We start from the raw sequence: 22,250 nt of genomic DNA on the forward strand, positions 1-22,250 counted from the left end.
AAAAAGTTTGAAAATCGCAACTGTTTACTGGGAAATCCGATTTACTAAAGTCGGCTTCAGTTCTTCAGTTTAACGCGGGCCTTCTCATACGTCTGCCTTTGTATGCTATATTATGGCCCGTGTAAGAGAATAAATGAGATTCCCATTATGGTTTAAATGTTCAATTATTAATAGTTTAGTTAAAGGTTAAATTTTTTTTAAATTTAGGTAAGTTTTGGTGATTTTCTGTCTGACTGGGAGCGGGCGTATCTTGCTTTGCAAAGTAAATATGTGAAGGTTCACAAAAAATGAAACATTAAATATAAAAAGTTTCTAGAAAATAGGCGCAAAGTTTATTTTACCATTGATAACAAATGAAAGTAGGTTATTTTTATATGGGGTAAGCCTGCCTTGGCTGCGGCCGCGTGGTGTGATAGTTGCGTACTCCGCTCTCCACCGTGAGATGCAAGCCCTGAAAGAGGTTGCATCGAAAATTTCGAAACCAATTTTTTTAAATTGGAAAAAAGTCTTTCTAAAAAAGTATATTTCTGCAATAAAAAGTATATCAGTGAAAATTCATCTGCCTTGCTGATGCCGTTGGGAGTCGGCATAACACATGTATTTGTGTGAAAAATTAAAGCGAGCACAACGCAATTTGGAAGAGAAGTTCGGCTTAAAATCTCTTCGAAAATTATCAAATCCTTGTAGTTATTTACTTTAAGTCTGCCTTAATAAGCATAAAATGAAGGGCGTATTTTTATTTTAAATTTATATCTCCCTAATGCCATTATAATCTATTAAACATGTGAATGTTGCGTTTTGGTGCGACCAGTATAGTATGTAAATTTTTTGTTTTGATATGAATTTACATGTAAATAGGAAAAAATAAAATTGTTGCAAAAATTATTTAACCTCCAAATTAGCGACTTTGTTGTTTAGGTGATAACTACCTTTGTAAAAAAATAATTTAAATATAGTACTACCTGATGGCTTCAAGATTTGGTTGCATTTTTTAATTTGGCATTCAAGTTTACCATTGAAATCTACAAGTAGAAGAAATCTGCTGAGAAAGGTAATTTTTTTGAAATTTTTAAATGTTGCGTTTTGGTGTGGATCTCCACAAAATTGCACCTAAAGTAAGCAACAGTTAAGGATTTCCGAAATTTCCATAACTAATGCTGCGTAAAATTCCACTGTACCAATACACTACATATCAGTCAATGGGTTAAATCAACGCAGTATCAGGCGTATGAAGGTGTAACATACTGCCCACATTAACACCCGATTATATTATTAATATGCACAACCTCCTGCACGAATATGCTACGCGCTACGTATAAAAGCGTTTGTGCATTGAGTGTCAAGCACAGTTTAAGGACATTTCATTAATTGATTTCTTCAGAAACGGACAATTTCAAACAAATAATTAAAATTGAAAAGCATTATGTTAGAGTTATTGCGTGGACGTGGACGTGTCATTTTTAAATCGCGCGATGCCTTAATTTATATCTTCAATATTTTTACTTACGCTGGCACAAATCCACCAGAACATAAAACGCATTTGTACACGCTCTATGCAACAACAGCAAATTTCATTTGTATTTTCTTTTGTCCATTTTCATTTCATATGGGTTATATAAGTTCACTGGATAAGTTGAATAAGAATGAATTGCTTTCGGCTATACAAAATGCAGTGCAAGTGACAGGCATTTCGATAAAAGTCATTGTGATTATTTGGTATATGAAACGTTTGAAGAAGGCGCTTGCCATACTCGATGAACTCGATCAAAATTATACGCATACAGAAGATTTAATGAAAATACGCAAATGCGTACAAACTAGTTGTAAAATTGTGGCAATATTTTGTATACCTTATTATGGTTTTGAGATATCCACAATATCTTTGGGTGTGTTTCAACATCGTAATCCATTGTCAATTTGGTTGCCATATTTCAATATAGAACGTACAGAATGGGAATATTGGTGTGTGGTCGTATGGGATATAGTTGTAATGTTTATTTTATTACTACATCAATTGAGCATTGATACTTATCCACCAGTTTATATTTCAATAATGCGCACACATATGCAATTGTTGGTGGCGCGTGTTGCACGTTTGGGTAAAAATCGTGAAATGAGCGAAGATGAAAATTATGCTAAACTTTTGGCTTGCATTCAAACACATCGCCAGATTAAGTAGTAAGTTATGTGAAAATAGAAGGTATATTTTAATTTTATTGTTGTTAATATTATTTCTTTTGTACTCGATTGCAGTATTGCCAATTTGGTTGCTCCTGCAATTTCTATTACGCTTTTAGTACAATTTGGCACCAGCGCCACAACTATGCTCAATTGGTTTGGTGCTGTCGAATTTCCGGAAAATATTATTGCATTTGCATTTTTCTGTTGTCAATTAATACAAATTTTACGTTGTTCTTATATGGCCTCGAATCTTATTGCCGATTGTGATCAGCTGCCTTATGCGATTTTTCATTTCAATTGGATCGACCGCGAAAGGCGTTATAGAAAAACGATTTTATTTTTTATACAACGTGCGCAAATACCTTTGAGATTTTCATGTTTGAAGCTATTCTATGTTAATTTAGCTACGGGTATATCGGTGAGTTATATTTTTTTTTTCTATTAAAAAAAAATTATTTGAATATTTTTTAAAATTAATTTTCAGATTGGGAAGTTCGCCTTTTCAATTTACACTCTACTGCAAAAAACTGGAGCTAACAGCAAACCTCAATAATAAATTGTTTATATATAAGCATTTACTAGCTGCAACATCCGTATGAAAAATATTAAGCACTAAATTTTGTAGAGTTAAAAAGTGAAATTTTATTCACCCGATTGTTTACAACGCTTAGACTTCGTTTTATACATATGACCCACATGCCAAATTTATTGACATTTTTATATTAGAATCAGAGTTGTAATGATTAAACCAAAATATTCCATAATCCATTTCAAAACTATCCCGAAATACTAGTGGAAAAATAGCGAAATCAATTCCAAAATATTCCGACGATAGTTTTGAAATGCTTCCTAGTATCATCAACACAATCTTAAAGTGGTCTAGAAACATAAAATAAAAAAAATAATAAAATTCTGCTGGTAACACTATTGAGGATTTCCAACATAAATATATCTGAAATAGTCCCTAAATGATTTGGCAATGTTCTCGAAATGGTCCCGATAATGTCACGAAATGACCCGAAGAACAATCCCAAAATAATACCAGAAACAATCCCAAACGTACCTCGTACACAAACCCGAAAGTAATCACGTCATGATCTCTGAAAGCTCCCGATACTAGCCTTAAAACAGTTCCGAAATATCATATTACTTATTTGTCAACATATATGTACAACGACTACAAAAATTTCGCTCAGACAATCACATACATTTTTTGTTTATCTTATTGCACTGTAAAATATCGTATCGCAACAAAAAGCTGTGCCACACCAAGAAACCAAAAACTAACTACATTTTCTGATTTCACGCTTTACCTTATTGTAAGGTTGCTCTTTTTCAGTAATTTTTACTGTAGTTATTAATTGATAGCTGAGTAAGTATGAATTTATAATGTTGAGTATAAATTCTCTGGTCTAACATAAATGACATAACACATCACTTCACAACACTTGGCAACCTATGATATCAACATCACAATTTATAATATCACCCTATTTTACATCACATCATACCAAAAACTATTAATATTATCATATCATATTTCATCATCATATTTTAACATAAATTTACTTGACATGGCATTTCCAATGATATCTACCATACATAGAGTATCTTTGGTAATATGAAATCTGAATTTTTTTAAGTCATATCACAGAGAAAAAGGACCGAGAGCTTTAAATTTTCATACAAAGTATCATTAAAATATTGGCCATAAGGCTGTTCGACAAAAAGTTAGCTGGAATATATATGATAAAATATTTTTGAGGAAAAATTGAAAAAGTTAGGAAGTGCAACTTTAAAATACAGGTTCGTTTTAAATAATTTATTATACTACCCACCCAATGGTACAGTTAGAATAATAAATCACATAGCAAGACGATATAATATTATAACGCATCACAAGTCGCCATATTTTATTTAGATATCACATCGCATAAAAGACATCACACTGTTGAAATACAAAATAACTTTATATATTTTATGAAAATAACGCATCACATCACAGCCATTTCAAAGCTGATTCTTTCGAAACATCTATTATATCATATCATATGATAATATATCACATAGAACATAGTAAAATCAACTCGTCCTTTGATGAACAACATCTATAGCCCATTTTGTTTAAATATCACATCATATTATAAAACATCATACGTCGCCCATCCTGTTCAAATATCACATCACTTCATCAACACAAAGTATGTCATATAATCATTTGAAAATATCGCAACGTTTCATATGCACACTCATTCAAAGCAAGCATCAATAATGATAAATCATGTGACAGATCCTATTTTGCTTTGAATAGTTTCTAGTGTTCTAGTGTGCAATAATGGTGGTCGAGAAAATTAATAAGAGGAAATAGAGGCCATATCAAAGCTACTTACGAAATCTGAAATGAAATACAAAGTAAGAAGATCGTGCGTCTGTAGAATCTGGATTATCCATATTGAAATAAGTTTGCCTAACCCGAGGATATGCAGAAGCTCATCTACGTCTTAAATCATACTTGAATAGTTCCGTGCATTAAACTTAGGCCGGCTAAGCAACATACAGCAATTTTCCAAATAAACGTTGACTCTTGTTGGGTGAGTCAGCAAGAGATACCGATTCAAATGCAAATACTCCGCTAAATGAGGATCGTACATCCGCATAACAGATTCCACCGCTTGGCATTGGCCTTGCTTCAAGGACAGTTTAGCCCACAGGTCGACTTACTGTGTCTGGATGTACGACAGCAGCCTTCATTCGCATACGTAACAAGCAGCATGTGAGTTTAGTCAAATGCGTTGGTGTCCAGCGATGGAGGCAGCATCTTATGATAGTCATATTAGTCTCACTCTCTGATATTACACCGCACCCACCTGCTGCCATCTTGATACTCCACACTGCTCCCACGACCGTTTGTTTCGCTTCCCGAGATAGTTTTCTGAACTTTTGCCGACCACATTCCATTCCAACGCGGTAATAACCTTTGACACCATCCGCCCTCATCTTCTCCGTCCGATCCAAACTGTTCTTGTGTTATATACAAAAATGATCACCGAAGGCTTTGATAAGGATATCGGCAGTCTTTTGTTTTCACCTCGCACCTTTGGGTCTGCGGATTTTAGTGTCCTCTTACTTCAGGCATGCCGGAAAACTTCCGTCATCCTCTGAGATCTTCGCCCCATACTAATAATCTAGATTATACGGAACTCTCTTGATACGGAAGACTGCTGTCGTTCTAAGTACCTCAACTGTTTTTCATTAAATACTTTGACAAAATCCACCTAATAATAATGCTGTTGTTTCGCTTCTAAAATTTAATTTATTTAATTTAACAATTACTTACTTACTTAACTGGCGCTTAACCGTCTAAGCGGTTATGGCCGTCCAACAAGGCGCGCTCCTTCGCTCCGCCAAGCGGCGCCAATTGGACACAGGGAGGGAGTTTAAATCGTTTCCACCTGGTCCTTCCAACGGAGTGGGGGCCGCCCTCTACCTCTGCTTCCATAGGCGGGTTCCGATAGAAACACTTTCTTGGCCGGAGCATCATCTTTCATTCGCATAACATGGCTTAGCTAGCACAGCCGCTGCGTTTTAATTCGCTGGACTATGTTGATGTCTGCGTATAGCTCGTACAGCTCATCATTAAATCTTCTTCGGTACTCGCCATCGCCATCGCCAACGCGTAGAGGTCCATAAATCTTTCGAAAAACTTTTCTCTCGAACACTCCCAAAGCCGCTTCATCTGATGATTTAACAATACCCCAATTTTATTCAAAACTAATTTATAAACATATCCAAATGTTGCTCAACAAAACCGTTAACTTACCATCCACAACTCTCCAAATTTCTCTCACAAAAAGAGTGTAGAAAAATACAATATGTTGCTTACCCACCACTTTGTTCCACAGCTCCACTGCTGCTTTGTCGTTGTATTGGCGCTGCAGCCGCTGTTGCTGATTTTGTTTGGAGCTCCCCAGTATACTTCCAATTGTTTTGACTTTACGACTTCAGTTACTGTTTATAACTCGCGCGCGATAGTTGGTTGTCGGTGGAGGAATCAATTATTGGCTCACAGCAAAATAAATAAACATAGAAACGGTAAATAAGCTGGACACGTTGGAGCGCTCGCTGTGTGATACGAGCATTAATAACGTTCGTTCGGTGCTCACTTAAGTGCAGTGCGGTTTGACAGTGAAAATTTGGTAGTACACAAGTCTTAGCAGCAGTAGCATAGCAAATACCGGCAACCGGTTAAAAGTTGGCATTGCAAGTGCGTTTCGGTGCGTTATTCAATGTGTGCTTAGTTGCGTGGCCGCTCACAGTGATTGATTGACGTCTGTCATATACAGTTGTAAATTGCGTGTCGCTGACATTGTCTACACATCATTACGTTTGCTGAAAGAAACAAAATTATTAATAGGCCGGATTTCGATTTGAGTAGGCGGTTGTCATGTATACATTATATTTTTTTAGTCGCGTGTTAAGTTAAAGCAAAAACAAAAATAATATCGAAACCAAACTTGTATCGTACTTTGCGACAGTGCTGTGTGTGATTTTTTCCTTTCTTGCATTGCGAAATCGCTGGTGCATTTTATGGTAATTCCTGAAAAATATGTCGACAATTTATAAGAGAATTAATAAAAAAGTAAAAGAAAAATTTATGTAAATGAACCTGTTAAAAGTTAATTCAAAAATATAACTTTGTCTGCTATAAAGATAAAGATATTTATTATTCAAAATATTCCCCTAATGGCCTATTTACATTTGTGGTTCATTTTAAAGTGTTGTTAATGTTTCTATACGATATTTTGTTGTGTTGCTTGATTCTTTAATTTGAATAGATAAGAGTTGGCTATGAGGTGCCTATGTCTTGGAAATATCAATTGGAAACGCTTCGTTGATCTTCTTCATAAAAATGTAATTAAGCTTTTATGAAAATAAAACATTCCAACCCAAGTGCAGCGCTGAGAAAAGTTCTCGATAGCATCGCTGCTATTATGCAAATAATAGGGGGAATCATGAAAGCATATAAACTTATAAGGTGTAAAATTATATCCATTTACACACGCTGTTATATGAACGCACGTAGTAATATTCTTGATACACTTAATTGTTTATCAGCTGTATTATTGTCAAAAAAACAATTTTTGATTGTTATACAAATTAAAAAATACCAAGATTAAGTAAAAAATCAAAACTGAAACGTCTTTACTAAGATATACTTGTAAATGACTTGCTGATGTTGGAGATTTCTGATGAAAATGCCTGCTGTAATGTCTGCAAGGTTGCATTCCTTTGAGTTTATCGCGTTTACACAATGAAATGTGCGCGTAAATTTATACAAATTGTGTAAATGATTTTTCATACAAAATTTGACAGCTCGTTTACGCACTAGATAAATTTATACGTTTACACACTTTATAAGGCATTTATACGGTTACATGAGTCCCCTTAATATTTTACCTCTTTGTCATTAAGATGTTAAGTTGAACTGGCCAGTCAATAAACACCTCACATAGACTGAATGTGTCCATAGTGTAACACTAAGATGTAATGACATGAGAAAATATTTCAAACTTGACCTGAAGGAAAAACGTTGGGAATATTTTAGGAAGCCGTTAAAAAGTGAAAATCATAGAAATGTAGAGCTTTTCAAGCGATATTCATGAAATTTTATGAGCAGTTGATCAGCTATTCTTAATTTTACACTGGCTGATAAGAAAGCTGTAAACGCAATTTAGTAGTTATTGGAATGATCCAAATTAAATTAATTTTCATTAGTTCCAACAACTTCTGATATTCGTAAAGATTTAAAGAAGCGTTACAATTAAAAATATGATTTTGATAAAAAATTTAAAATATTTTGTGGTGTAAATTTGACATTTTAAATTGGAGAGCATTTGATTCAGGTAAAAAATACCACTTAAGATTAAGCAGAAAATTGGGAAGGGAAGTAAAGGCTCCCCTTTCCGGATACATATGCACCTCATCGCTGGACTCTTGCTATATGCTATGGAAATATGTACAGAGATAACACGAGATGAGAGATTTGAACGACGAGGTATATATAATTTTTTTATAGCCTCCTATTACGAAAATTCCCAATTCAACAAAAAAAAAAATTCATATGGCTGAGTGAATAAAAGGCATCTGCTTCAACTTCAGTATAAAGTATGAATGTTGGAGTTTCCGAGTTCAATACTCAGCTGCAGAAAAGCACGCTGATGAAGTTAAATTTAGAAACATGTCCTAGTAACCATCGCCATGTGTACATTTTGTAATTTTCCTCTAATATCAATAACAACAAGTAAGGAAGGCTAAGTTCGGGTGTAACCGAACATTACATACTCAGTTGAGAGCTATGGAGACAAAATAAGGAAAATGAACCTGGGGTAACCCTGGAATGTGGTTGTATGACATGTGTATCAAATGAAAGGTATTAAAGAGTATTTTAAGAGAGAGTAGGTCATAGTTCTATGGATGGACGCCATTTAGGGATATCGCCATAAAGGTGGACCAGGGCTGACTCTAGAATTTGTTTGTACGATATGGGTATCAAATGAAAGGTGTTACTGAGCATTTTAAGAGGGAGTGGGCCTTAGGTCTATCGGTGGACGCCTTTTCGAGATGTCCCCATTAAGGTGGACCAGGGGTGACTCTAGAATGTGTTTGTATGATATGGGTATCAAATGAAAGATGGTAATAAGTATTTTAAAAGGGAGTAATCCTTAGTTCTATAGGTGGACGCCTTTTCGAGATATCGCCATAAAGGTGGACCAAGGGTGACTCTAGAATGTTTGTACGATATGGGTATCAAACGAAAGGTGTTACTGAGCATTTTAAGAGGGAGTGGGCATGAGGTCTATAGGTGGACGCCTTTTCGAGATATCGCCATTAAGGTGGGACAGGGGTGACTATAGAATGATTGTACGATATAGGTATCAAACGAAAGGTGTTACTGAGCATTTTAAGAGGGAGTGGGAATTAGGTCTATAGGTGGACGCCTTTTCGAGATATCGCCATTAGGGTGGGCCAGGGGTGACTCTAGAATGTTTGTACGATATGGGTATCAAATGAAAGGTGTTACTGAGCATTTTAAGAGGGAGTGGGCCTTAGGTCTATCGGTGGACGCCTTTTCGAGATGTCCCCATTAAGGTGGACCAGGGGTGACTCTAGAATGTGTTTGTACGATATGGGTATCAAATGAAAGGTGGTAATGAGTATTTTAAAAGGGAATGGGCTTTAGTTCTATAGGTGAACGGCTTTTCGAGAAATCGCCATAAAGGTGGACCAGGGGTGACTCTAGAATATGTTTGTACGATATGGGTATCAAATGAAAGCTGTTAATGAGTATTTTGAAAAGGAGTGATCCTTAGTTCCATAGGTGGACGCCGTTTCGAGATATCGCCATAAAGGTGGACCAGGGGTGTCTCTAGAATGTGTTTGTACGATATGGGAATCAAATGAAAGGTGTTACTGAGCATTTTAAGAGGGAGTGGGCATTAGGTCTATAGGTGGACGTCTTTTCGAGATATCGCCATTAGGGTGGGCCAGGGGTGACTCTAGAATGTTTGTACGATATGGGTATCAAACGAAAAGTGTTACTGAGCATTTTAAGAGGGAGTGGGCATTAGGTCTATAGGTGGACGCCTTTTCGAAATGTCGCCATTAGGGTGGGCCTGGGGTGACTCTAGAATGTGTTTGTATGATATGGGTATCAAATGAAAGATGGTAATGAGTATTTTAAAAGGGAGTAATTCTTAGTTCTATAGGTGGACGCCTTTTCGAGATATCGCCATAAAAGTGGACCAAGGGTGACTCTAGAATGTTTGTACGATATGGGTATCAAACGAAAGGTGTTACTGAGCATTTTGAGAGGGAGTGGGCATGAGGTCTATAGGTGGACGCCTTTTCGATATATCGTCATTAGGGTGGGCCAGGGGTGACTCTAGAATGTGTTTGTACGATGTGGGCATCAAACGAAAGGTGTTACTGAGCATTTTAAGAGGGAGTGGGCGCTAGGTCTATAGGTGGACGCCATTTCGAGATATCGCCATTAGGGTGGGCCAGGGGTGACTCTAGAATGTTTGTACGATATGGGTATCAAACGAAAGGTGTTACTGAGCATTTTAAGAGGGAGTGGGCATTAGGTCTATAGGTGGACGCCTTTTCGAGATATCGCCATAAAGGTGGACCAAGGGTGACTCTAGAATGTTTGTACGATATGGGTATCAAACGAAAGGTGTTACTGAGCATTTTAAGAGGGAGTGGGAATTAGGTCTATAGGTGGACGCCTTTTCGAGATATCGCCATTAGGGTGGGCCAGGGGTGACTCTAGAATGTTTGTACGATATGGGTATCAAACGAAAAGTGTTACTGAGCATTTTAAGAGGGAGTGGGCATTAGGTCTATAGGTGGACGCCTTTTCGAAATGTCGCCATTAGGGTGGGCCAGGGGTGACTCCAGAATGTGTTTGTATGATATGGGTATCAAATGAAAGATGGTAATAAGTATTTTAAAAGGGAGTAATCCTTAGTTCTATAGGTGGACGCCTTTTCGAGATATCGCCATAAAGGTGGACCAAGGGTGACTCTAGAATGTTTGTACGATATGGTTATCAAACGAAAGGTGTTACTGAGAATTTTAAGAGGGAGTGGGAATTAGGTCTATAGGTGGACGCCTTTTCGCGATATCGCCATTAGGGTGGGCCAGGTGTGACTCTAGAATGTTTGTACGATATGGGTATCAAACGAAAGGTGTTACTGAGCATTTTAAGAGGGAGTAGGCATTAGGTCTATAGGTGGACGCCTTTTCGAGAAATCGCCATTAGGGTGGGCCAGGGGTGACTCTAAAATGTTTGTACGATATGGGTATCAAACAAAACGTGTTACTGAGCATTTTAAGAGGGAGTGGACATTAGGTCTATAGGTGGACGCCTTTTCGAGATATCGCCATTAAGGTGGGACAGGGGTGACTATAGAATGATTGTACGATATAGGTATCAAACGAAAGGTGTTACTGAGCATTTTAAGAGGGAGTGGGCATTAGGTGGACGCCTTTTCGAGATATCGCCATTAGGGTGGGACAGGGGTGACTCTAGTATGTGTTTGTACGATATGGATATCAAATTAAAGGTATTAATGAGGGTTTTAAAAGCGAGTGGCCCTTAGATGTATATGTGAAGGCGTTCTCGCGATATCGACCAAAATGTGGACCAGGTGATCCAGAAAATCATCTGTCGGGTACTGCTAATTTATTTATATATGCAATACCACTAACAGTATTCCTGCCAAGATTCCAAGGGCTGTTGATTTCGCCTTGTAGAACTTTTTCATTTTCTTCTACTTAATATGGTAGGTGTCACACCCATTTTACAAAGTTTTTTCCAAAGTTATATTTTGCGTCAATAAACCAATCCAGTTACCATGTTTCATCCCTTTTTTCGTATTTGGTATAGAATTATGGTATTTTTTTCATTTTTCGTAATTTTCGATATCGATAAAGTGGGCGTGGTTATGGTCGGATTTCGGCCATTTTTTATACCAAGATAAAGTGAGTTCAGATAAGTAAGTGGGCTTAGTTTAGTAAAGATATATCGGATTTTGCTCAAGTTATTGTGTTAACGGCCGAGCGGAAGGACAGACGGTGGACTGTGTATAAAAACTGGGCGTGGCTTCCACCGATTTCGCCCATTTTCACAGAGAATAGTTACCGTCATAGAGTCTATGCTCCTACCAAATTTGAGAAGGATTGGTAAATTTTTGTTCGACTTATGGCAATAAAAGTATTGGCGGAGCCACGCCCATTTTGAAATTTTCTTTTATTTTTGTATTTTGTTGCATCATATCATTACTGGAGTTGAATTTTGACTTAATTTACCTATATACAGTAAAGATATTAATTTTTTTTGTTAAAATTTGAATTTAAAAAATTTTTGTTTTAAAAAGTGGGCGTGTTCTTCATCCAATTTTGCTAGTTTTTATTTAGCACATATATAGTAATAGTAGTAACGTTCCTGCCAAATTTCATCATGATATCTTCAACGACTGCCAAATTACAGCTTGCAAAACTTTTAAATTACCTTCTTGTAAAAGTGGGCGGTGCCACGCCCATTGTCCAAAATCTTACTAGTTTTCTATTCTGAGTCATAACGTCAACCCATCTACCAAGTTTCGTCGCTTTATCTGTCTTTTCTAATGAATTATCGCACTTTTTCAGTTTTTCGAAATTTTCGATATCGAAAAAGTGGGCGTGGTTATAGTCCGATATCGTTCATTTTAAATAGCGATCTGAGATGAGTGCTCAGGAACCTACATACCAAATTTCATCAAGATACCTCAAAATTTACTCAAGTTATCGTGTTAACGGACGGACGGACGGACGGACGGACATGGCTCAATCAAATTTTTTTTCGATCCTGATTATTTTGATATATGGAAGTCTATATCTATCTCGATTCCTTTATATGTGTACAACCAACCGTTATCCAATCAAACTTAATATACTCTGTGAGCTCTGCTCAACTGAGTATAAAAACAATTGTATAAAGCAATATTAGCTGATCTCGCTAATTAAAAGCAAAAAAAAAAAAACAATTATTTACAAAATCATATTTTGCTTGAGATTTGAAAAATATGCCATCCTGCTAAAATAAAAAAAAAACTTCACATGTGCCCCTGCAAAAGCCAAGGATGCCCCTTTGCGGGGATACATTTGGCCATGGGCTTTCTCCAATAATGTTAAATTAAAATGTCCTACGATCTCTTGTGAAAAAGAATAAAAAATAAGTAAGGAAGGCTAAGTTCGGATGTAACTGAACATTACATACTCAGCTACCAAATTACAGCTTGAAAAACTCTTCAATTACCTTCTTTTAAAAGTGGGCAGTGCCACGCCCATTGTACAAAATTTTACTGATTTTCTATTTTGCGTCACAAGTTCAACCCACCTACCAAGTTTCATCGCTTTATCCGTTTTTGGTAATGAATTATCGCACTTTTTCGTTTTCTCGAAATTTTTGATTTCGAAAAAGTGGGCGTGGTTATAGACCGATTTCGTTCATTGGAACTTATATACCAAACTTCATCAAGATAGCTTAAAATTTACTCAAGTTATCGTGTTTACGGACAGACGAGCGAACGGACGAATGGACGGACGGACATGGCTAAATTAATTTCTTTTTTCGCCCAGATCATTTTGATATAAAGAAGTATATATCTATCTCGATTAGTTTATGCCGTTGCGGGGTACCGTTATGCGAACAAAATTAATATACTCTGTGAGCTCTGCTCAGCTGATCCACTTAGATATTCGATGCCGACAGCACCATAGCACAGAGGTTTGTGTCTCCGCTATCAAGTAGAAATCATTTTGTAGGGAGTTATTGAACCACCGCCGCCAATTGCCGCTAGATGGGTCTAACTTTCCTTTGCGCACCTAGCCTAGAGAGTTACAAACAAGCATGCATACAAGTGAAGCTATTATAAGCGTGTTAAAAAGGTCTCGAGAGGGAAAGTGCAAAAGATTGTAACTTGTATAAAGTCACGGGTGGGACGGGACAGAGTATAAGGGTTATACATCAGTCACGCTATTATAAAAACTCGGCAAATATATGGAAAAAAAAAAATATTTTGTTAAAATACTTTAAGATAAACGAATGCATTTGTGCTACATTAAGTACGGTGTTTAGTTTAACGGCAGGAGCTTTATTGGCATACGCCTGGTTATCCCTCTTCTTTCTAGTTCTTCATGTTTCTATTTCTATTTTTTTTTTTTTTTTCAAACAAAGCTTGACACGAATTTACCAACAACGAACTTGTGGAAAAATCTCAAATCAGTAGGGATTGCATGTAAAAATGATTCGAAATACGATTTGGACCCTGACTCCATCAATGACTTCTTTTTACAGTCGAGTAGTTATATAAATAATCAAAATTTCAAACTTAATGAAAATGTGATGTACACACCAGATAATAACAAATTTCAATTTTTCGGAGTTACAGAGGATGATGTCATAAGAAGTCTATTCTCAATAAAGTCCAATGCCGTTGGTGACAACGGTATAAGCCTTATGTTTGTAAAACTTATTGCAATCAACATTGTTTCGACATTAACACATATTACTAACTTTTCGATAACAACTTTAACTTTTCCCGATGCTTGGAAGATAGCAAAAGTTATTCCTATTGCTAAAAAGCCATCGGCTGTTTTGCTAATGGATTTTCGGCCGATAAGCATATTACCCGCTCTTTCTAAAATCTGGGAAAATTTAGTGGTGGCCCAAATCACCGAACACCTCAATAAGAACAACCTTCTCTCAGAATGCCAGTCTAGTTATAGAGCGAGCCATAGTTGTGGGACGGCTTTACTCAAGGTAACTGAAGACAACCGCCCCGCCTACGATAGGGGTGATTTGACTGTGATGGCACTTTTAGATTTTTTGAAAGCCTTTGACACAGTAGATCATTCCATTCTCTTAATGAAATTACGACACTGCTTTGGATTCTCTTCTAGTGCTTCAAGATTGCTCGAAAACTATCTTACAAATCGTTCGCAGAAGGTAGTAGTTAAAATTGGTTGCCCTGAGACGAAGTGCCTGTACTCGGGGGTGCCTCAGGGATCTATACTTGGATCAATTTTGTTCAGTATGTTCATTAACGATATTACTCATTGCTGTAAAAGTGTTTCAATACATCTGTATGCTGATGATGCACAAATATATTTATCTCGCCCTATTGGCTTATCTGAAGATTTGGTTTGTAGGATGAACGAGGATCTCGGAAGCATCTCTTCGTGGTCGAGTGATAATAATTTAAATCTAAATGCGTCTAAAACAAAAGCTATTTGCATTTCGCACTGTCCGCAACTAGTAGCGATTTTGCCATCGGTTATACTACAGGATATTACCATTAAGTATGAGTCGGTCGTTAGTAGTTTAGGGTTCAAACTAAATTCCAATTTTAACTGTGTTGATCATATTAACTACGTTTTATCAAAAATTTATTTTATGTTAAGGAAATTGTGGTACACAGCTGCTTTCATTCCTCCAAATGTTTAATTAATGTTAGTCAGGTCACTAATAGTTCCTTTCATTTCGTTTGGAGGGTTAGTGTTTGGTGATATAGACTGCAAGTCTAGAAATAAGCTACAACTTGCATTGAACAATTGTGCAGGATATATCTACTTGAAGCGTAAATTTGACAACATATCAGAGTTTTCGTTTAAAATACTTGATTGCAGTCTCACTACCTTCATAAACTATCGCAATCTAATTTTCCTGAATAAATTAATTTATAAAAAAACAACCAGAATACCTATTCCGATATTTATGTTTTGCTAAATCTGCCAGAACCTGTAACCTCATCGTTCCACGCCATAAATATCTCTCATCATCAAGGACGTTCTTTGTCAGTACTATCAAAGTATGGAACTCATTACCTAATTTTATTAAAAATGAGCCCAATGCATCGCGCTTTAAATTGGCTTTGTCTGAATTTTTTGATATACGAAAAACACTATTCTAGCTTTTTTCTCGAATATACATTGTCTATTTCTGTTATTTCTTTTATATTAATATAAATATTGTTATATTCACATTATTATATTGTACACATATCCAAATATCGATGTACTTTAAGAGACAATAGTCTCACTTGTACAAATGTGTTAAATAAATTGAATTGAAATGAATTTCACTGTGGTGCATTGCCATGTGATTTCATATTTCCATTATTTGATTGTTGATTTTCCAAGTCCTTTAGACAGAATAAGGTACAAAATAATTTTTAGTTTTAATTCACACTGATTCCTGATATTATGGATGAACCGAGTGTGACATTATCCGTCCACTCAGTCGAAAATACAACATTGGAATGGAATACACATTAACGTTTAAAAATTGTTCGTTGCTGACCTTAGTTTCTAATTTACATCTGTTAACAGTGACGTCGCTCTCGGACAGACCCCATTTTTTGGCCTCTTTATTTAAGCCAGTGACGGCAAAACTGAGGTCAAGTTTTAAAAGCACAATTTTCCAGTAACCTTTCGAGAAAGAATAGTCCACATATGTATTTCTTAAAAGTGTTTTATCTGTGACAAAGTGACAGTAAACAACGCATATCCCGGATAAAAAAGATAAAAAGAGGAATTGTGGGAAATACTGAAGCACAAGATCAATAAACGTAAACTGTTGATAGGATTTTTATGACAAGCCATATAATGTGGAAGATTTATGTTAAGATAGTTGTCATGCAAATTGAATAAGTCTTGTGTAGTACATGTACTGTTTAATACTTTTCTGAGCGTTACAAACGAAACAACTCTTGAACTGCAAAGGTTCATAGGAGCATCATTAGGATAGGACGGCCAACTTCTGGAACTTGGCGATAGCATGCGACATGGCTCATTTTTTAAAAATTGTATTCTTACTGATATGAATTAGTTTATGCCATAGTTGTTCTGAGTTATCATCCACTGATGTGGTGGATCGATATTTTGTTAGCCTCTTACCTGGCGATATGTATTAAAAGTTTGGCCAACTGAGAATGGGAATTTAATATTTTTTTTAGTACTGTGTATGCGTTTTTGAAATAAAGTTTTAAATTTTCTATATATTTTTTTTTATGACTATAAGATATGTAGTCATTCAAGCGCCTAAAATACCAAATATTTCATTGCGCCACAAATCGCTGTATGTAAATAATTGAAAACAGAAATTTTATAAACGAATGCTAAAATCAATAACTAAAGCATAAATAAAACATAAAAGTGTCAAGTTTAAGACATATGTGTGCACATTACTGAACAAAAGTCATTAACTGAAACTCGAACAGGAATAAATATCATAAATCCACATTCAATAAGATTACTGGCAAATTCAAAAAAATAAGTTTCTAAATTAATAGCTACAAAATAAAAATTATACGAAATATTTCTGCTAAATTAAAAACACATACAAAAATTGATATAAAAACGAAAAAATATAGCGAAATATATAGAAAGGTTTTACATAAATAAACAACGAAATAAATCAGTGGTGCCATAAATCAATGGGACAGTTAACATAAACCCCTTAAATGGTAAGTTCAAATTATTTATGAATATTTTCGCTTTTATTGTATAATTAAATGAGCTATTTATGCATATTTATATCACATTTGATCAATGATTAATTAAAATTTGACATACTTACATACTTTAATACGAGTATCAAATACGAATAAATGAATTAAGCAATGTACTCATTCATTTGGACTTGCATTAAATAAGTACAAAATTCTTGTTACAAAAATTTGTGTTGGTTAAGAATTTTCCCTAGACTTTTAATTGTCTTGTTCAGGGCCGGCGGCAGGCGTCGATATGGTGGGTAGTACTACCCACCCGGAAGACCTGAAGGTGGGTAATTAGCCACCCCGAAAGCAAAAGAAAATTTTTTGATCTGACCTGGAATCTAATAAAATTTTCAAATACGCGCGCGTAAAATCGATTCATGGGTCAACCAGTCAGCGCTCGTCAGTCAGTTGATGCGCGCTGTATGTGCGTGTGAATAACTATGTTTACAATCAGTGTTGCTCTTTGGATATAATTGTATCAATTTGGAGTGGATACAGAGATATAAAAAATATAAAATGGATATATTTTTTATAGGTTTATCAATAGATAAAAAGAAGTAGAGATATATTTTTGAATGTAGCTTTGATTCAGTGTTCAGAGTTTTGCGTTACTCCTGTATTAAATAAATATTTGTATTCCCTTGCCCTGGACAGTTTTTGACTGTTTCTTTGAGAACGGGAATAGATTGAACATATCATGTACATTCCCATTCATTTGTTTTGTCACCATAATACTTTGCTACCTCTGAAACATTATTTGAGTTTAAGCCTGCGTCAATCAGTAGAAACTTACTGTGTTGAGAAATGTCAGACCATTTCCAATAACAAGAATGTGAAATTACATCCACCTCATATCTGTTGTGTAGTTGTTGCGACCCAGATCATTTATGAAAATATTAAGAATCTGAAGGCGGAAATAAACATTTCAACTAAACTCCTGATGGAAAAATACCTCTAATTCTTCCGTTCCACCTTCGGCCCACCCATGAGCCAGTCTTCTCTAGAGGGAGTGAAGGTGTTGAAGCCCGCAAAAGAGAAAATTTTCAGAACACAATAGCCTGTTTTACCTGGGATATAATCGAAGTTGGTGAAAATGCTAAAGTAAACAAAGTCAAAAAGCCCATAGCTCATATTACGAAGTCTGATCAGCGAATGGGTCGCAGCCGTCTTGCCCGCAATATCCAACGGATATCTGTTTTGCATTAATACGATGTGTTTTGCTACGAACAAATAAGACTTTGAGGTTATATTCTGTGGGTAATTTCATGGGGACTTTTTCCTGAATATTTAAGTTTTATACAATTGCTGATTATTATTCAGGGGTCAACTTGCTCCAACGAGAGAAGTTTCTCTGTTTTAAGTAGAGTAAAAAAATATTAGAGATCGACTATGGCGCAAGATCGACTGAACCATGTCGCGATTCTATATTCGTACTTAAAGCAAACTGACGAGCTTGATCTTGAAATCTTCGTGAATAAATTTTGTTGCTAAAAATTCGAAGCGAGCTGCAATATTCGCGCTTCAACAACGAGATTAATTTAAATTGTAGTTTAAAGAAAATTATTTTTTGTCACTTAAAGTGATGAATAAAATTGGTTGAAAACAGTATAATATTATAATTTTATAAGAATAACAGAAAAAGTCAAAATAAGGGGAAGTTTTTCCGGTTCGAAAAATTATCAACCCGGATTTGTTATGTTTCGCCGGCCCTGGTTTGGTTTGTTTCAAAAGCTTACTACTAAGAGCTATCCTAAGCCTTAAGTAAGGTACAAATAACTTCTGGTAATTAAACTATTTTTTGAGCTCAGGCCAAAATAATGCATCCAGCATTAAACCTACTAATCCCTATTCTGCTGCCAGTAAGCTTAATTGTAACAAATGATCAACCGACTTATATCACGCATCTATGCTTAATGCAAAAATGTTGCACATCAGCTTTATCCGCTAAGTAATTTAATTTGTGCTTTAATTCTTTTGCGATTTCCCAAAGGCGACACAAATCAGAATCAGACTGTCAGAGCGGAAAGCAAGAGTTTCGTTGCCGCAAAAAGAAAGGAATTGCTATCGCACAGACACACGTACACGCAAGCACACACAAACAAGTTTAGAGTGCAACTACAACAGGGTATTGGTACGTTAAAGCTCAAGTTCGAATCGCACATTTCTATGTGTTTGCACACTTAAGTGCAGCAATTAGTGCTTCTCTTGGTGTCTAACTGCACTTAATTAATAAATAAATGCCACTAATAGTTTGCCATATTTCCTGTTGCGGTGCATTGAACGCGCAACAGTGAGTATGTGGCATGTGGATGATGAGTTAGTTTGATGAAGTGACGCAGAGGGGATGGGTAAGGTGTATTGCCATGTGCATGGTATGGTTTGTATGTGTGAATATGAATATATATGAATATTTTGCGCAAGATTCACCTTGGCATAAAGATTTTGCATAAAAACAAAACAACAACAAAAGCAATTAGAAAAGCACACAACAACTTAAAGCCACATCCACATCCGGCGCACACTAAGATACATACGTTTATTATTTAACCACTACAACACGACCTACAATAATTATAACAAATACTACAAAAATAACAAAACCAAAAATAGCAGCAACAACTTGCAACATACGCAATACTCAAGAGCAGCAAAAGAACGCACATACACACACACATGCAAACAAACAAACTGATAAAATAAAATTTGCACAAATTAAATCATAACCGTAACAACAACAAAAACGCTCTATAAACTCGAATGCGTGTTACATAAATACCGAGTATATAATCGAGCTAATAACGGCAACAGTTTTATTCTCGCGGCATTGCGCCTTCCGTTGTAGTTGTTGCTATATTTTTTTTTTTTTTGTTGCTTGCATTCCGTTCACGTAATATCAACTGTTGTCAACTTTGTATTGCCCACACATATCTACACATACATACATATCTTGTGTATTCTTGTTGTTGACTTTGCTATTGCACTTGAAATTGCTCTTTTAAACAACTGAAAAAAATAATAATAGCCGCCAACGGTTTGCGTCAGCCATCCAGGCAAAATTGTCTCCAACAATGTCAACGTGTCGTCGCGGCATCAGCAACTCCACAGCATTACACCGCAATGTTGCCAACAGCCATGATGACAATATTTATGTTGCATTTACCTCAACATACAGACTCAACACATGCTCTGTAGGCAAGGTATACTGGTGCAAGATATATGTATATTAGACACCGTTTAAAGAGGGGAAAAATTTGACGTATGCATGTATTTTTATACTTAGCTGAGCAGAGCTCACAGAGTATATTAATTTTGTTCACATAACGGTAATACGTAACTGCATAAACTAATCGAGATAGATATAGACTTCTATATATCAAAATGATCTTGGCGAAAAAAGAAATTCAATTAGCCATATCCGTCCGTCCGTCCGTCTGTAAACACGATAACTTGAGTAAATTTTGAGGTATCTTGATGAAATTTGGTATGTAGGTTTCTCGCGCTCATCTCAGATCGCTATTTAAAATGAACGAAATCGGACCATAACAACGTACACTTTTTCGATATCGAAAATTTCGAAAAACCGAAAAAGTGCGATTATTCATTACCAAAGACGGCTAAAGCAATGAAAGTTGGTAGGTGGGTTGACCTTATGACGCGGAATAGAAAATTAGTAAAGTTTTGGACAATGGGAGCGCCATCGCCCACTTTTAAAGGATGCTAATTTCAAAGTTTTGCAAGCTGTGATTTGGTAGTCGTTGAAGATATCATGATGAAATTTGTAAGGAACGTTACTCCTATTACTATATGTGTGCCAAATAAAAATTAACAAAATCGGATTACGAACACGCCCACTTTTTAAAAAAAAAATTTTAAAAGACAAATTTTAACAAAAAATTTAACATTTTTACAGTATATAAGTAAATTATGTCAACATTCAACTCCAGTAATGATATGGTGCAACAAAATACAAAAATAGAAGAAAATTTCAAAATGGGCGTGGCTCCGCCCTTTTTCATTTAATTTGTCTAAAATACATTTAATGCCATAAGCCGAACAAAAATTTACCAATCCTTGTGAAATTCGGTAGGTACATAGATTCTATGACTATAACTGTTTTCTGTGAAAATGGGCGAAATCGGTTGGAGCCACGCCCAGTTTTTAAACACAGTCGACCGTCTGTCCTTCCGCCCGGCCGTTAACACGATAACTGAGCAAAAATCGATATATCTTTACTAAACTTAGTTCCCGTACTTATCTGAACTCACTTTATCTTGGTATAAAAATGACCGAAATCCGACTATGACCACGCTCACGCTTTAGATATCGAAAATTACGAAAAATGAAAAAAAAGCCATAATTCTGTACCAAATATTAAAAACATGGTAATTGTATTGGTTTAATGACGCAAAATATAACTTTAGAATAAAATTTGTAATATGGATGTGACACCTACCATATTAAGTAGAAGAAAATGAAAAAGTTCTGCAGGGCGAAATCAAAAGCCCTTGGAATATTGGCAGGAACAATATCGTGGTATTACATATATATATAAATTAGCGGTACCCAACAGATGATGTTCTGGGTCACCCTGGTCCATATTTTGGTCGATATCTCGAAAACGCCTTCACATATACAACTACCACCGCTCCCTTTTAAAACCCCCATTAATACCTTTAATTTAATACCCGTATCGTACAAACACGTTATAGAGTCACCCCTGGTCCACCTTTATGGCGATATATCGAGAAGGCGTCCACCTATAGAACTAAGGATCACTCCCTTTTAAAAGACTCATTACCACCTTTCATTTTATAACCATATCGTACAAACACATTGTGAAGTCACCCCTGGTCCACCTTTATGGCGACATCCCGAAATGGCGTACACCTATAGAACTATGACCCACTCCCTTTTAAAATACTCTTTAATACCTTCCATTTGATACCCATGTCATACAAACACATT

General features: G+C 35.9%; 1 protein-coding gene and 1 pseudogene across 1 annotated transcript; both read left to right on the forward strand.

Moving 5' to 3' along the window:
• The first annotated feature begins 1,423 nt into the window (after window positions 1-1,423).
• Window positions 1,424-2,734, forward strand: LOC137241159 (odorant receptor 42a-like). The gene is made up of 3 exons (XM_067768464.1): window positions 1,424-2,178; window positions 2,254-2,599; window positions 2,666-2,734. Exons 1-3 carry the CDS (start codon window positions 1,424-1,426, stop codon window positions 2,732-2,734), a joined length of 1,170 nt encoding a protein of 389 aa, XP_067624565.1.
• Window positions 2,735-6,078: 3,344 nt separating this feature from the next.
• Window positions 6,079-22,250, forward strand: part of LOC137238169 (band 4.1-like protein 4) — a 325,053-nt pseudogene continuing 308,881 nt past the window's right edge.

Source organism: Eurosta solidaginis, chromosome 1, assembly GCF_040869045.1.
Source record: "Eurosta solidaginis isolate ZX-2024a chromosome 1, ASM4086904v1, whole genome shotgun sequence".
In the NCBI taxonomy this organism is placed as follows: domain Eukaryota; kingdom Metazoa; phylum Arthropoda; class Insecta; order Diptera; family Tephritidae; genus Eurosta; species Eurosta solidaginis.